The following is a 16,295-nucleotide window of genomic DNA, read 5'->3' as shown; positions in this document are numbered from 1 at the left end:
GTATCACTTTCCCGTAGTCGTTGTCTCCCGCACGCTCTCAAGGCAGAGTCGATGTCCCGTCGTTCCCGTCCTTGTCAGCGCTGGGTCCTGCTTTGCTTTTACATTTTAGCCATTTGTGGGATCCCGCTGTGGCTTTAATTTGCACTTCCCTGTTAATACAGGTGCTGAGCACCTCTTCATGTGGTGATTGACCATTTGGAATCCTCTTTTGTGAAAGTACCTGTTCATAGCTTTTGCCCATTTTTTTATTTGGGTTGTCTACCTTTTTCTTAACGATTTGTGAGAATTATTTATTTTGGATTCTGGTCCTTTCGTGGATGTGTCGGGCAGATTATCTTCTGCTCTCTGGGTTGCCTTTTCACTCTTCTGCTGGGTCGTTTGATGAACTGAAGTTCCTAATTTGATGCCGTATAATGTGTCATTTTCTTTCCTCTATGGTCAGTGCCTTAAAATTTTGTTATTATTAAATAGATTTAAGAAATCTTTGTCTACCTGCAGATCTTTTTCTTTTTTGTCCTTTAGGCGAGGCTTTCTTGTCTTACGTTTAACATTTAGGTCTTTGATCCACCCCACACTAATTTTCTTGATGGTGTGCTGCCTATGTAGTGGTTCATTTCTGTTTCCATAAAGATCGTAGTTGACTCAGGCGTTGTTTATTGAAAAGACCTGGCCTGTTTCCCTATGGATTTGGAGTGCAGCCTTTGCTATAATCATATTACCATATTTGTGATGGTCTCACTCTGGAATATTCTTTTCCTTGTTTTGTTTGTCTATTCTTACACAACGTCTTAATTACATAGGTTTATAATAAATCTTGATATTTAGTAGTGTAAGTTGTCCAGGTCTGTTTTTCCTCGAGATTGCTATTCTAGGACCTTTGTACTTCCATGTAAAATTTGAAATTAACTTGTCAATTTCCAAAAAACTTCTGGTGGGATTTTGATTGAGACTGCATTGACTACCAGTTAATTTGGGGAACATTAACATTAACACTGACATTTAACCATACTGGGTCTTCCAATCCTTGTACAGGGTATATTCCTCCATATTTAGATTTATTTAGATCTTTAAATTTACTTATAGTGTTTCATAGTTTAATGTCTAGAGTTCTTATATATATTTTGGTAGATTTAGCCCTGGATATTTGCCGATATTGGATGTTATTGTAAATGGTATCTTTTTTAAAGCTTATTTTTGATTTGTTTATTGCCAGTATGTAGAAATACAGCGGATTTTTGTATATCGACATTGTACCCCGTGGTCTTGTTAAGTTCATTTAGGAGTTTTGACGGTTGTTGGTAAATTGTTTTGCGTTTTCTGTGTGTGAACAGTGCGGTGTCTTTTTCCTTTCCCATCCTTGTTCCTTTCATTTCTTTTTCCTGCCTTATTGTCCTGGTTAGTATCACCAGTATGGTGTTGAATGGGTGTGGTGAGAGGGCATATCCTGACCTCATTCGTGATTCTGGCCATGGCTGTCTGTCGTCTTCAGCTGATGACTTGCGTCCTTCATCCTGCTTTGGGGTGCTGCAGGCTGTGTGGCTCTTGGTTCTCTTTTTGGTCTCTTGAACAGCTTGCTGTTCCCCCGCCAGCCTGGCAGGCTGAGGCCGTGGTGGGGAGGAATATGGACTTTGAGCTGTGGTCCTTCTTTGTCCATGTGATGGGATGCAGAAGATTGTGGTGAGTGAGAAAACATGTCCTCTTTGCGCTCCCACATTTCTATGTGGTCTCGTAACAAGATTTTTAAAAGAATGTTCTCTTAATGATTTTTAGTTTCTAAGACTTTTATTCTTTGGAAAGTTTATGGCTTATTCCCTGAAATTAGGTCAACTAAGATTTCCAAGGGCAGCTGCAGGAGGGAAGAACTATAGGTAATTCTAGATTCAAAGTGTTTGGCGAAGGAAATAGTAGCACCCACAGGCCGTAGTGATGCGTTTAGTTTCATTTATTCTGTATGGAACAGAAATAAAAATAAAGAGATGTCTTTGTATAAATACATGCTTAGTGTCAGAGACTGTTTACTTAGTGGAATGATCATGCCCGTCTTTCTAAAAGTGCAAGTCAGAATTACAGATTCCTTGCTACTGTTCACTGTCCCAAGTGTGGGCTTTTAATTTATGTCATAAATCAGGAACGAATGTAATCATAAAAGCAGTTGTGTTTCCAGTCATAAAATGTTCAACATTTGTCTAATATTTATCAGAAGTATATACTTTAGTTAGAGATGTACAGATATAAATTTCAAATGTTATTCACGAAAAGGTTTCAGAAACCTTAAACTCCTCTAATTTTTGAGATCTTAATACCATGTGTTGTCTGTGTGTTTTGGTAGAAAAGCGATAATCTACTGGTTAGTAAAGTGTCATTAGACATTTATGTCAAGATGAAAAGAACTATTTCACACTTGAATTTTATTTTATTAAAAGGTTAAATTCCTAGTTTATTTTTATACTGTGAATATTCCATTGGGTTGTTCAGAGACCTTCCCCCTACAGAGATGCTGATGGAGTGGCAGACAGAGGAGAAATGTGGTTAATAAACAAGTCGGGCAGCTTTATTGGTCGGTTATCCTCGTAGACTGAATATTAAAGACTTGGCTCTCCTTGTGGGGTCCAGGTGGTTCCGCTCCCTTTGTCAGGAGTTAACTTGGCATTTTCTCCTCTGCCCCAGCATCTTCATGACTTGCATGGGTCCTTATTTAACTGAGGTGTCCTGAGTGAGGGTTGAAAGGGCTCCTTGAGTTACCCATTGCTTTGCTTTTCTGGTCGCAGCCCCGGGCCCTCTCTGAGGCAGTGGGTGTCCTGAGGCCCCACGCGCTTTTGCACTTCTGGAATCTTCCACCTGAGATGCGGTCCTTGATTTCTTCCCTTCATCTCCGAAAGGCAGAGCGCTGTTGCTTTTGCAGTTCGACTGTGACCTCAGCCCCTTCCGAGGTGATTTCTGAGGTGGAGTCAGGAAACCTTTTCAAAAGTTCATTCAGCTTGGCCCATTTTTGTTGCGGGCCTGCTGTGCGCCACCCTCTAGGGTTCGAGAAGGGCCGCGGGTCACAGAGGTCACAGCTTACGCTCCACCCTGGGGCAGCGGGGCTGACAGCGGGGAAATGATCACATGAAGATATCAGGTTGGCATCTCATACGACATCAGAGGAAGAAAGGGGCTTGGAAGGGAAAGAGCAGGGGGATGGCAGCGGCGGGGCAGTGCTGTCAGGGAACGCCCCTCTGGGGAGATACAGAGGAGAAAAGTGGGGGAGCGAGCCCACGGACACGTGGGCACAGGGCTGCAGAGGGGCGACGGCTGGGGAGTTGATGGCTGCTTGGTGCCCGGCCCTGGGGCCGCAGGCCACGTGTGTGCAAAGGGCCGGAGGCAGCGCTGGGTCCTGCTTTCGCTGTGGCCTTTGGCCGCTGAGCCTTTCTTCATAAAGCTTCTCCTGTGAGCGCCGCTGAAAACACCCCAGTGAGCGCTGGTTTACTCCAGCCCGGAGTCTTACAGGGAGAAGCAGCCCAGGGAGGACGAAACACTGGTCCAAGATCGTGCAGCTCGCCAGGGGGATGCTGGGCCGATGCAGCCCAGGCCTCCCATGCCAGGCCCGGTGCTGTTCAGGGACACATGTGGGCCCGCTGGTTCCCCTGGCACTTACCCCGAGCACGGGAGACAGATGTTAATGTTCATCAGGAAGGGGAAGTCGGGCAGCTGGGGAGGCCCCCTAGTCCCGGCTGTCGGGGCCCCCTGCTTCAGCCCCGCTGGGCACAGTGCTGGGCCCAGCCCCCGGCTCCCCTGCGGCCTTGCCTGCCCAGCCCAGTGTCCTCCTGTCCTGTCACAGCCCCTAGCCTGCCTCTGGGGAATGAGCCCTTTCCCACTGGGTTCCCTTTGGGCGGGCTGCCAGTTGAGGTGTCCGGCCCTGGCCCTGCCAAGAGGTGTGCCTCACGGCCCGGCCGATGTGGGCCCCTTGGAAAACGAGTCTCAGGCAGTGTTCCTGCAGGGACTGTCCACTGTCTGTTAAGTTCTGCCTCCAGGCCCCCCCTCCCGATCCCCCCCACGCCCAGCTCTCTAGATCCTTCTGGGAGGTCTTTGTTTACCTAGATCATCCAGGGGCCACTTCTGTTGCTTGTAACCTTGAAGCACTGGTGGATACGCCTTCCTCCTAACATGCTTGTGTTCTAGAGCCCGAGTTCTTACCTCCCTCTGTATTCTAGAGAGAAGCGTTCACAGACCAGGCATTGCGGTTGTGCCTGTCGGGTTCTAGAACTGGGTCTTCAGCCTCCTAGTTCCAGGCCCACTGTTCCAGACTCTCCCTGGCCTTTTTCTCCAAGCCCGGCTCCCACTGCCTTTCTCCCAGGGGGCTGGGGGCCCAGGCACAACCTGGCTCTGAGACGGCCATAACCAGATGCAGCCAGGGGATGACGTATCTGGGCTGGCAGGGGCCACTGATGGCCACAGAGGAGCCCAGAGGCTGGGAAGGACTAAGTGGAGGGAGTGTTCTCATCACACCCTCCTCAGGGGCCCGAGCCCTGGCTCTGGGGAGGGAGGCCATGTCTGGGTTGGTGCTGTCACCTTGGCCTGCCCCGGACCCTGCCCCAACTCTCTGTACTGCTCAGAAACCTTCAGGGGCTTCTGCTTCCCCCGAAATAGAGGACATGATATGAGCAAAGCCCACTGTTCATAACAGAACTGGATTCTGACTAGATCATATCAAAGGAAAAACCAGAGGAGGAAAAATGGGTTACACAGGTCTACTCATTTATATTGCACAGTTACACTTTGGACATGTCAATGTGTGTAAAAGGAGATATAGGTGAAGCCCGACTGGCCGGGTGCCAATAATCGTTGATGCTGGGTGCTGTGGGCTCATACTATTGTGTTTACTTTGTATAGTTTGAAATATCCATGATACAAAAGCTTTTTTTTCTTTAAGCAAGAGAAATTTACATTAAAACCCTGTAAAATCTTAAATGTAATTGCAAATAACAATATGAACATGTTTTTTTTTTTTCTTAAAAATTTGTATTTCTTACTCTTCGCATATCCAAAAAATAAACAGTTAAAACGAACAAGGATGTGGGTGGGGGAAACTGAAATGAAATACAAATACTGACAAATGAGTCGAGTTCTATCACATAATAAATACATAAGCCACTGCACTGAAGGGGCTCGGAAGGGAAGAGCTGCCCGGGTCACTGTGGGAACCTGCGTCCTGACCGCATACTGTGAGGCTGGAGGCAAGAACTGGATGTGAATTCTGAGTCTCGTCGTGTGTGGGTCAGCAGTTGTGAAAGTACTTTATACTAGAATGTATACTAGAGTAGAGCAAGTAAGCAAACAGACTGTAGCGCGTAAGAACCAGGTTTCTCACTGCTGGAGAAATAAGTTGAAAATCAGGAAAGGGGGAGACTAAAATCCACCTGTGATGTTGGGTTGGAATCTGAGGTGTCAGTGTAAACTTATGATTTAAAAAAATATAAACCAATAGATAGGCACTAAAATATAAATGTGTGTGTTAGTGTCAAACGTACTGTGTGCAGGGAGGGTCCTACAGCAGTGACACCCACCAGTAACGAGCACCTCCGGCACCCAGATCTTAGTGTCTACACACAGTTTTCCAAAAAAGGGAACCGGGGCTCCCAGGAGAAGTGGTTGATTCCAAGCTTGTGACAGGGACACCTTGTGGAAGCAGAAAGTAAGGAAGTGCTAAAAAAAATAAAAGATGGGGATGGGGGCTTGTCAGAAAAACATAGGCGCTTCCAGTGGCCGAAGCTTGAATGACAAAATAAATAATGGTGGTGTTGGATTATCATGCACAGAATAAAATAAAAATCCGTAAATTCATACTGATATAAATAAATGATTAAACAGCGAGATGGACAAGTGATAGCTCATCCTTGCAGTGGAATTCTAATTAATACATGCAGAAGAAAGGAGGGAAGTTAGACATCACCATTAGGCAAATAACCAAGACAGTGAGAGTTGTAGACCGGATTTCCCCCGGTGGGTCCCATAGCAGCGAAGAAGCCCAGTGCAGGGATCCTGGTCTCTCTCTTCTTGAGTCAGCTTTGATAGTCTGGGTCTTTTAGGACATTTGTTTATTTCATCTGAATTTTCAGATTTATTGGCATAAAGTTGTTCATCATATTTCCTTATCATTCATTTCATATCTGTATGGTCTACAGTTAATCCCCTCTCGTTCTGGATGTTGTTAATTTGTGTCTTCTTTCTCTATTTTTCCTGATCAGTTTAGCTAGAGGTTTATCCATTTTACTATCTCAAAGAATCAGTGTTTAGTTTCATTGATTTTTCTATTTCATTGATTTCTGCTCTTTGTTATTGCCTTTTTTCTGCTATTTTGGGTCTGGTTTATCCTTTTTCTAGTTTCTTACAGTAAAACCTGAGGTCATTGACTTAGGACCTTCTTCTCTCATACAGGCATTCAGTGCTATAAACTTCTCTCTCAGCACTACAAATACGTTGTGCTTCATTTTCATTCATTTCAAAATACTTCATAATTTCTGTTTTAATTTCTTCTTTGACCCATGAAGTATATTATTTAGTTTCCAAATATTTGGTTTTCCAGATATCTTTCTGTTACTGATTTCTAATTTAATTTCAAGTCAGAAAACATACTTTGTATATCTTGACTTGAGTCTTTTAAAATTTATTGAGACCAAAAGATGGTCTGTCTTGGTAAGTATTCTGTGTGCATTTAAAAAGAATGTGAAGAACATGTATTCTGCTGTTGTTCATAAAGTGTTCTATAAACGTCATCTTGGTCAGGTTGGGTGATGGTGTTGTTTGTGTCTTCTGTGCTCTTGCTAATTTTCTGTCTACCTGTTCTAACCACTATTAAGAGCAGGGTGTTGAAATTTCCAAGTACAGATTTGTCCATTTCTCCTTACACTTTTACTAGTTTTTGCTTCATGTATGAAGCTCTGTTATCAGGTGCTTACATGTTTAGGAATGTTATGTCCTTTTAATGAATTGACCCCTTGATCGTTATGAAATGACCTTCTTTATCTCTGGTGATATTCTTTCGTTAACATTTACTTTGATATTAATGTGAACATTATAGCTTTCTTTTGATTAGTATTTGCATGATATATCTTTTTCCATCTTTCACTACTTAAAACACGTTCCTTGTAGGCAGCATATGGTTAGGTCCGTGATGCTTGGGGAAGATTTATTTTACAATAAAATGCACGACCTCTTCTCTCTAAACTATTTTTAGTCCTACCTCACATAATTCCTCTTTATACTCTGGAAGCAGGGTCTTGCTTTTTTATCCAATCTGACAACCCCTTTAATTGGGGCGTTTAGACCATTTGATCTGGTCATTGATATTGTTTGGTTTAAAGCTACCATCTTGCTTTTTGTTTTCTATGTCACTTTTGTGTTCTTTTTTTCTCTTCTTCTGCCTTCATTTGGAGCGAGTATTTTTATGATTGTATTATATTTTCCTTATTGACTTGTTAATTATAATCATTTCTTTTTTAAGTGGGGACTTTAGGATTTATAGTCTACATCTTCAGCTTATCACAGTCTTATCTTCAAGGTTAAACTACTTCATGTCTAATGTAAGAACATACTACAGTATACTTCTGTTCGTCCCCTCCCAGTCTTTGTGTTATTTTTGACATATGTTTTCTTAGTACATATATTACTTTTGCATTAAACAGTTCTCTTCAAAAGAGATTCAGCATCAGAGAAGAATCTTTTCTATTTACCTGTATGGTTCCCATTTCTGAAGCTCTTCACTCCTCTGTGTTTCCATCTGGTATGATTTTCCTTTTGCCTTTGAGATTTCTTTTAGTGCAGATCTGCTGGTGATGAATATTTTCAGCTTTTGAGTACCTGAAAACCTCTCTATTTCACCTTTGTTTTTGAAAGATTTTTTTTTCACGCGGTGCAGCATTTGTGTGTGTGTGTGTGTGTGTGTGTGTGTGTGTGTGTGTCCCTTTGAAAGGTGTTGCTCCATTGTCTTCTGGCTTGCATTCTTTCCACTGAGAAATCTGCTGTTATCCTTATTTTTGTTTTTCTGTCTGTGATGTGACTTTTCCTTCCCAACTGCTTTTGAGACATTATCTTAAAACTGGTTTTAAATAATTTGATTATGTTCTGGCCAGGTGTAATCTTCATTATGTGTTTGTGCTTGGAGTTGGTTGAACTTCTTGGATCTATGGGTTTATAGTTTCATCAAATTTGGGAAATTTAAGCCATTATTTCTTCAAATGTTTTCTGTGTCCTCCCTGCACTGGTACCTGGAAACTGTCTCTGAGCAGTCAGCTGGGGCGACTGGGCAGTTCATCATGTTTGTGTCTCCTCAGGGGTCACATGCCTGATGTCCAGTGTCTGAAAGCCATAGTTGCATATATTTTGTCTGTTGGAAGTTCTTTGTGTAGGAGAGTAAATCTGGACTATATTATTCTATTTTGACTAGAAGCAGAATTCTGATTGTCCCCAGGGAAATTGTCAAAACTTTATTGGAAGCTTTTGGTCTAAGATACATTATGATCGAATCAATAGCTAGTATTTGGATGTTATCTATGCACCAGCCCTGTCACGGTGCTTCTCCTGTGCTAACGCATTTAGTCCTTATAACACTCCTGTGATGTTCACGGTGCTGTTTCCCATCCTCATCCCCATTCCCATAGGTTAGGAAGTGGGGCACAGAGAGGTCCGGCTGCTTGCTCAAGGTCATGTTCGTATTAAAATGTGACCTGAGATTCACACCTGGAGCCCAGGACGCTGGTGGCCTTGGCTCTCATGCCAGCGCTCTCAGCTGTGAGCTGGACTGCCAACCAACAACTGACCGGAAGTTTCTGGTTCCTCTCAGAGACCCAGGGTGCAGAGTCTCCTGATAGACTTGGTGCGGCTGAGGTCGGAGGAACTGGGCTAAATGATGCAGCTGGAGGTTCAGATGAGAGCAGAGAGGGAGACCCCCTTCCCCACTGTCTCCCCTGGGACTTACAGAGTCGCCCTCTGACCCAGCCAGGATACTGGGCATCTGTCCCTGTGCTGCAGGGGGCTGCTTTCCAGACCCCATGCCTCTCCGCCTGAGGCTGGCCTATGTGGAATGCGGTCTGGTTATGATGCAGAGGATTGTGAAGTGACGGAGGCGCATTTCTCTCTGGAACCATCCGGGTTCACACAACGCTGGAGAGGCTGGTAAGGGAGCTGTCAGGGAAGAGGCCTGGGTGCAGTGCGTACTGGGCATTAGGTGTTGGATTGTGTCCCCCCCACCCCCCACCCCAAAGCTGTATTGAAATCCTGACCCCCAGTACCTCAGAGTGTGAACTTATATGGGAATAGGGTCTTTGCAGATGTAACTCGTTAAGATGAAGTCACACTGAAGTTGGTTGAGCCCCTAATCCGCTGTGACTGTGTCCTTCTAAGAAGACGGCCGCGTGGAGGCAGACCCACGGGAGAAAGCAGGGTTTGGGGCCCTGCCGCTGCCAGCCCAGGAGCACCAAAGATGCCACAACTGCCAGAGGCTGGAAGAGGCCAGGAAGGATTTCCCTACAGCTTTCGGGGATGGCCTCACTGACACCTGGGTTTCAGACTTCTGAAACTTCCTTGCCTCCAGACTGTGAACAATATATTTCTGTGGTTTTTAAACCACTCAGTCTGTGGTCCTTTGTTACGGTGGCAGCCATGGGAAATGAGTTCACTGGGGTTGTATAGGTTCTTTCATATACATCCAGCCCTGTAACAAGGCGTGTTCTTTTCTTTAAAGTTTTTTTTTTTTTAATTAATTAATTAATTTATTTATTCATTCATTTATGGCTGTGTTGGGTCTTCGTTTCTGTGCAAGGGCTTTCTCTAGTTGTGGCAAGTGGGGGCCACTCTTCATTGCGGTGCGCGGGCCTCTCACTGTAGCGGCCTCTCTTGTTGCGGAGCACAGGCTCCAGACGCGCAGGCTCAGCAATTGTGGCTCACGGGCCTAATTGCTCCGTGGCATGTGGGATCCTCCCAGATCAGGGCTTGAACCCGTGTCCCCTGCATTGGCAGGCAGATTCTTAACCACTGCGCCACCAGGGAAGCCCGATTTTTTTATTTTGATATGGACCATTTTTAAAGTCTTTGTTGAATTTGTTACAATGTTGCTTTTGTTTTATGTTTTAGTTTTTTGGCTGTGAGGCATGTGGGATCTTAGCTCCCCTACCAAGGATCGAACCCGCACCCCCTGCATTGGAAGGTGAAGTCTTAACTGCTGGACTGCCAGGGAGGTCCCAAGGCATGTTCTTATGACTTGAAGTAGCTCATGTCCTACTGGTACATGGGGGAGAGGTGTCAGTGTAATGCAGAGGTCGAGCTGGGTCACACTTGATTTTTCCTGCTTCATTGATGCTTCTTACCATCAAGGAACGGGGTTTGACCGTGAAGGACACCCACAGGCTGGACGTGGTGACCCTGGAGGGATGCCCTGCGTCTGTGGGCACCTTCCTCCCCCACCTCGGCTCTGCCTCTGGCTCGTTTTGGCCGAGTGCTCCTTCTCAAAAATGTTTATTGCACAGTTTTCTCCATCTTTGTATGTTCTGTCCCCGATTCCATAACTCAGAAGCTTCAGTTCTTCCTTTTAACCTCTCTCATCAAACCGTTGCCACCTTTTATAAGGACTTTTTATTTATTAGGAATTTTACATGTCTTTTTTTTAAACTATGGTAATTTAAACATTAGAGTTAGTGTTGATTTTTGTAGTACCCTGGTTATTAAATTGCAGTTTTGAATAGTCTGCTCCAACCTTATTTTTTTTCATAAGCCCAGGTATTTTTAGTATGCAGGATTTTGGAGTGTGAGGTTCTTCCAGAGTGTATATATTGTATTATAGCAGAAGCTTCTGTGTTCTGTTCAGTCTGCATCTGGGAAGAGAGCCGTCTCAGTCTGGCAGCCTCGCACTAGGTGAGAGCCTGCTGGACACTAGGCGTTTGGTTCGGGGCTGTGCAGACGGGGTGGTTCTGAGAAGCGTTTTAGCCACTATTGCAGTAGACAGAGGAGGGGGTAGGAGCAGAGGACAGAGTCTTTGGGAAAAACTCAGGTCTGGACCACAGCTATTCTTTTTTTTAATATTTACTTATTTATTTATTTGGCTGTGCCAGGTCTTAGCTGCAGTGTGTGAGGTCTTTTAGTTGCGGCATGCGGGGTCTTCAGTTGCAGCCTGCGGAATCTTTAGTTGTGGCATGCAGAATCTTTTTTTAGTTGCGGCATGTGGGATCTACTTCCCTGACCAGGGATCAAACCTGGGCCCCCTGCATTGGGAGTGCAGTCTTAACCACTGGACCACCCGGGAAGTCCCTGGACCACAGCTATTCTTATTTGAGGATAAATAAACAAATAATCCCCACCATGGGGTCTCAAAAGGTATCCCAGAATGTGGGGGAAAGGGAACTATCCTGAAAGGCAGAAGACAAATATACCTCTGAAAACAATTTATAGTCAGAATCAGAAAAAAGAAATTTCAAAAGACTTTGACTAGGAAGACAAACAGAACAGAAGGTCATGAGGAGGGAATCAGCTGAGAGGAAAAGATAATGGAATGAGCTGTAAAGGGAAACGTTTGAAACAAAGAGCTTGAGGTTTAGTTAGAATCTGTATGAAAAGCCATAGGAATAAAACGGATATCGTGGAAACTAGGAGCAGTGCTGTGGAGAACACAGTGGCGAAGGCTCTTGGGATGCAGAGTAAACGACGATGTTCCGGTGCTGAGAGAGGCCGGATACGATGGGGAGGTTTCAGCCAGACAGTGTGGGAAGCTCTGGAGATGCCAAAACAATTATCAAAATGTGATTGAAGAGCATTTTCCTGAGCAGAAAAAAGACCTGTGTGTATTGAAAGGTTCATGTTTGGAGCAAAATAAAGGGAAAGAGACTCTGACCATACATCTTCTGACAACATTTTTGAATTTCAAGATTAAAGTAAAAAAAAATCCTGGCAGAATCCAGACAGAAGAAAGCCTCAGAACTCAGCCCCAAAGGTTCCCTGGAAAGGAAGTGCTGCTTTGCTGGGCCAGGGTTTTCGGTATCTGAGGGTGGGGCAGTGGCTAAGATTTTGAGGGAGAAATATTTGTGATCCAAGACTTTTATACCCAGCCAAGTTGTGATTTTTGTGTGAAGGATACAGAGCCATCCGAGACTTGCAAGGGTTTGCAAAATATACCATCTGCATTGCTTTCAAGACAATGGCGTTTCCTTCTGGTCAAGAGATGAATACAAATTCCATTTTTTCTAAAATTTTATTGACGTGTGATTGATCTACCATGTCGTAAGAATTTCTGCTGTACAGCAACGTGACTCAGTTATACATATATATATACTTTTTCATATTCTTTTCCATTCTGGTTTATCACAGAATATTGAATAGAGTTCCCTGTGCTATACAGTAGGACCTTGTTGTTTATCCATTCTGTATATAATAGTTTTCATCTGCTAATCCCAGCCTCCCACTCCATCCCTCCCCTCTCCCCTGCTTGGCAAAGACTTGTCCTCTGTGTCTGGGCGTCTGTTTCTGTTTTGTAGATAAGTTCATTCGTGTCATAGTTTAGATTCCACATATAAATGATATCATATGATATTTGTCTTTCTGACTGACTTCACTCAGTATGATCATCTCTAGGTCCATCCGTGTTGCTGCAAATGGCATGATTTCACTCACCTTTTATGGCTACTATTCCATATATATGTATATGCCACGTCTTCTGTATCCATTCAGGAGATGCATAAATAAGTTACTGTGTTTCCTAAGGAAATAAACAGATATAGAACCGTAATCATAAAGATATTAATCACAGGGCTATAGATAACGTATAATTGGGGTTTAATCCTTTACATGATGAATAGGTTAGGGTTCTTTGGTTATAAGCAATAGGGGGGGAAAAAAATCCTTGAATAATTTAATCAAAACCAGGAATTTGTCACACTATTAAAGGAGCGGATGATAGGCCTCAGAGGACCCCTGAGCCGGGGTCAGTAGGAGGATTTTCATAGTCACCATTTCCTCCATTTATCTCTGTATTCCGATTGTAAAGCAAAAGATCCTCATCACAGCAAAGCATTTAAAAAGTCATTGGTGACGCCATCCCACAGAGGCAGACGCTTGGTGGTGGGAATCCGTGTCCTGGTTTCTTTGGGCTCCTCCTCTGTTAGGTGCCTGTGATCTGTGGAAGAGGGTGGTCTTGGGAAGAGGATTTGATGAGCTCGGCTCACATTACGTGCCACCCTCCCGTCTGGGGACGGGCCTGTGACTGGCAGGGCTCATCGGAGCCACCTGGAGCGGGGGAGGGGCAGGTCCTCCCAGGGAGGCGGCAGGCAGCTCCCGTCACAGACGCAGAGGGAAGCGGCCTTCAAAGCACTGTTACCGAGTTGTTCATGACATTGGAAAATGCCTGACTGTCACGTCAGCAAAGGGAATAGGGTGTCCAAGTGTAGAGCTAGCAGCCAGTATGGGCTAAAGGCGAAGAAGAACAACGGCAGGGAAATGCATCAGAATATTACCAAGTGTTTGCCTCTGTGTCATGGCATCACGGATCACTTTTTAAATACTTCCTGTGATTAGCATGTTTTACTTTTACGATCAGAAAATGGAAATAAATTGAGGAAGTGGTTATTAGGAAGATGGAAACCTGGGAAACATTTAGGGTATAAGTGAGGGAAGCTGAATTTAAACATAAACTCTAAGATTGCTGCTACGTAAAATAGGGATAGTCGGGGATATGGCGAAAATGAAAAACTGTGTGTGTGGGGAGTGGGCTTAAAGTGATTTCTCGTTTAAAATGTTGTCCGTCCTCAGCGTCGAGGTTGTGCCACAGATACGCTGTTACACGTATTTACATACATTTACTAACAAAACGTCCAAGTAGTTTGTACAAGTTTGCAATGATGGTTCCACGTGAGTGTTTTAGCAATCCATGGTAGAGACAGGGGTGGAGTGTGAATGATTGATTCCATGCTCCATGTGGTGGTCCAGGGGGGCCTTCACCTCCTAACCGAAGCCTCCCCTTTCTCTCCCCAGACAGGTCGTCTCCTGAGAGCCCGGGGGGACCCCTGCCCTCCTTTGGATTACTGGGCCCACTACGTGGTCGGCGAGACGGGGAGTTTCCGTGGCCGTGGACCAGCCGTGTGCGTCGCTGGATTTGTATGTGCCGGTGGGACTCTGGGGCTCTTTGGAGCTCTCGTTCATGTGGAAGTTTTGAGCCCTTTTGAATCCCTTAAAGGAGAAGCCGCTGCCCGCAATGAGCTCCCAAAGCCATCCAGGTAAGCTGGGCCCTGGGTCCTCTTGGCGGACGCGCTGCCGCACAGCTGGTCCTGGGTCTCCCACTGGGTCCTCCATCATGACCGCCGTCGGTTTACCACGGCCCCGAGGGCACAGTAGGCTGCTCTTCATCTCAGTGGCAGAGGGCTGAGGAGGGCCGCACGGAGACGTGGGGTCCAGCCTCGGCCGGGACCTGCATGCCGACTTGAGCGGCACCCGTTTCTCTGGTGCTTCAGGGAGGTGATGGGTACACGTCCACTTGTGGTCTGGAGAGCTGCTTTCGTCTCCAGCTGCTTTGTTTCTGGGGGCCGTGGGGGTGGGAGGGCCTCTGGGCCGAGTCTGAGAAGAAGCACGATTGGTGCCCATCAGTGGTGGCCAAGGGGCATCGCTCCTGGTGCCCGAGGCTTTTTATTAGGCGCTGCACTACGCATCTTACGCGCATTGACTCCTCACTAGGCCCTAAACGTCTCCCACCTGGCGGGAAGAAGTGACTTGTCCCAGGTCACAGAGCTAGTAAGTGGCCAGGTGGGGCCGGGAACCACGTTTGTGTGGCTCTTAGCTTCAGAAGCGTGTTGCGGACACACGCGTTCGGGGCTCCTCCTCCCCCGTCGCAGAGTCACCGTGCTCGCTCTGACCAAGCTGGGATCCCTGCCTTGTCCCGCCTCACCGTCCAGCACAGTGTGGCCTTGGGCCACTTAGCTGTCCGTTGTCCTGAGTCTGCCTGGGCAGGTGCAGGGCATCCTTGAGGCACCACATCCGTCAGTGTGGCTGGGGGTCCAGCTCAGCAGAGAGGGGCGGGGCGTGGTGTGGTCTCTCCCTTGGGGATTGGCCCCCCGCACGTTCACACCCCTTTCCTTGGCCCGATCAGAGTTGTCTGAAGCTCCCGAGAGCAGGATTCCCAGTTATACTTAGATATGAAGGCTTTATTGATTTAAATCGTTCATGTATTGCTTGATACAAAGTGTCAAACAAAATTCAGCAGTCTGGATCGAAGTGGGTGAGGTAGACCGTGGACTCTCCCTCCCACTCAGAGTTGGGGACATGCCTTTCTCCTGTGTCTGAACAGGTAGGGGGTGTGTGTAAATGTTTTAATAGAGTGTAATCGTTCTATCTCTGGGGTTCTGTGTTTTATTTTTTCCATTTTAGTGCATTATGAGCATCTTTTGATGTCAGTATGTATATCAAACTGACTTATTTTTGGTAGCTCGAAGATGGATATTTATGTGGTTGCAGCGGTATTTATAACAGCCCCAAACCGGCATCAAACAATTATTATACATATATTTTGAACATACGCTTCTATAAGTATCTCCACTGGATCAATTCCAAGAGGTAGAATTGCTGGGTTGGTGGGCTTGTGCATTTAAAACTTCTAAGTTTACCCTCAAATTGCTCCAGAAACTCTGCCTCAACTTTTCTTAATCGTAGTTTATGAGCATAGATACTTTTCTTCATTGGCACCTGCACTAGGTGAATTCAGTCTATTTCATTCTTGTCAGCATTCTCGGGAGAAATTATTGTTTGAATTTACATTCCTGTATAAATGGGGGTGCACTTCTTTTGCATGAGCTGCTATAGATATAATCGGATCTCGTACATGCCACCAGGCATTTGAAGAGAAAGAGTGCTCTTTTTTCCCTTATTTTTTTCTTTCTTCTTCTTGTTTTTTTTTTTTTGGTCTAAAGAAGTCTCTATGTATACATCAATACTGTATGTAAAGTTTTCTCATTCATAAGTATTACATACAGTTGATCCTCAAACAGCACGGGGGTTAGGTGCCGAGCCTGGCCGCAGTCGAAAATCCACGTGTAATTTATATTCGGCTCCCCGCATCCACACTTGGCTCCTCTGTGTCTGTGATTCCATGTCTGAGAATTCAACCCATCACGGATGGCATGGTACCGTGGTACTTAACTATGAAAAAAATCCACTGTAAGTGGTTCGCGCAGTTCAATCCCGTGTTGTTCAAGGGTCAAATATATTTATACATAGGAGTATATGTGTGTATTTTTTTCGCTATATGTTATTTTGTCTATACATATGAAGTTAATTGAGTTATTTGAATC

At 45.2% G+C, this 16,295-nt stretch overlaps 1 protein-coding gene across 5 annotated transcripts in view; it reads left to right on the top strand.

Annotated features, from left to right (window-relative positions):
* HDAC4 (histone deacetylase 4) overlaps positions 1 to 16,295 on the top strand; it is a 291,648-nt gene that overhangs the window by 29,372 nt on the left and 245,981 nt on the right. For 4 of the 5 annotated variants that reach the window (XM_057551889.1, XM_057551886.1, XM_057551887.1 and 1 more), the window contains exon 2: positions 13,990 to 14,231. In XM_057551889.1, the coding sequence (XP_057407872.1) occupies positions 14,210 to 14,231 (22 nt within the window). In that variant the 5' untranslated portion in view covers positions 13,990 to 14,209. The remainder of the gene's footprint in view (positions 1 to 13,989; positions 14,232 to 16,295) is intronic. The other variant, XM_057551885.1, reaches the window with a different exon arrangement.

The sequence above is a fragment of the Balaenoptera acutorostrata genome, chromosome 8, assembly GCF_949987535.1.
Source record: "Balaenoptera acutorostrata chromosome 8, mBalAcu1.1, whole genome shotgun sequence".
NCBI classification, from domain to species: Eukaryota; Metazoa; Chordata; class Mammalia; order Artiodactyla; family Balaenopteridae; genus Balaenoptera; species Balaenoptera acutorostrata.
This window is presented reverse-complemented; position numbering and strand designations above follow the sequence as displayed.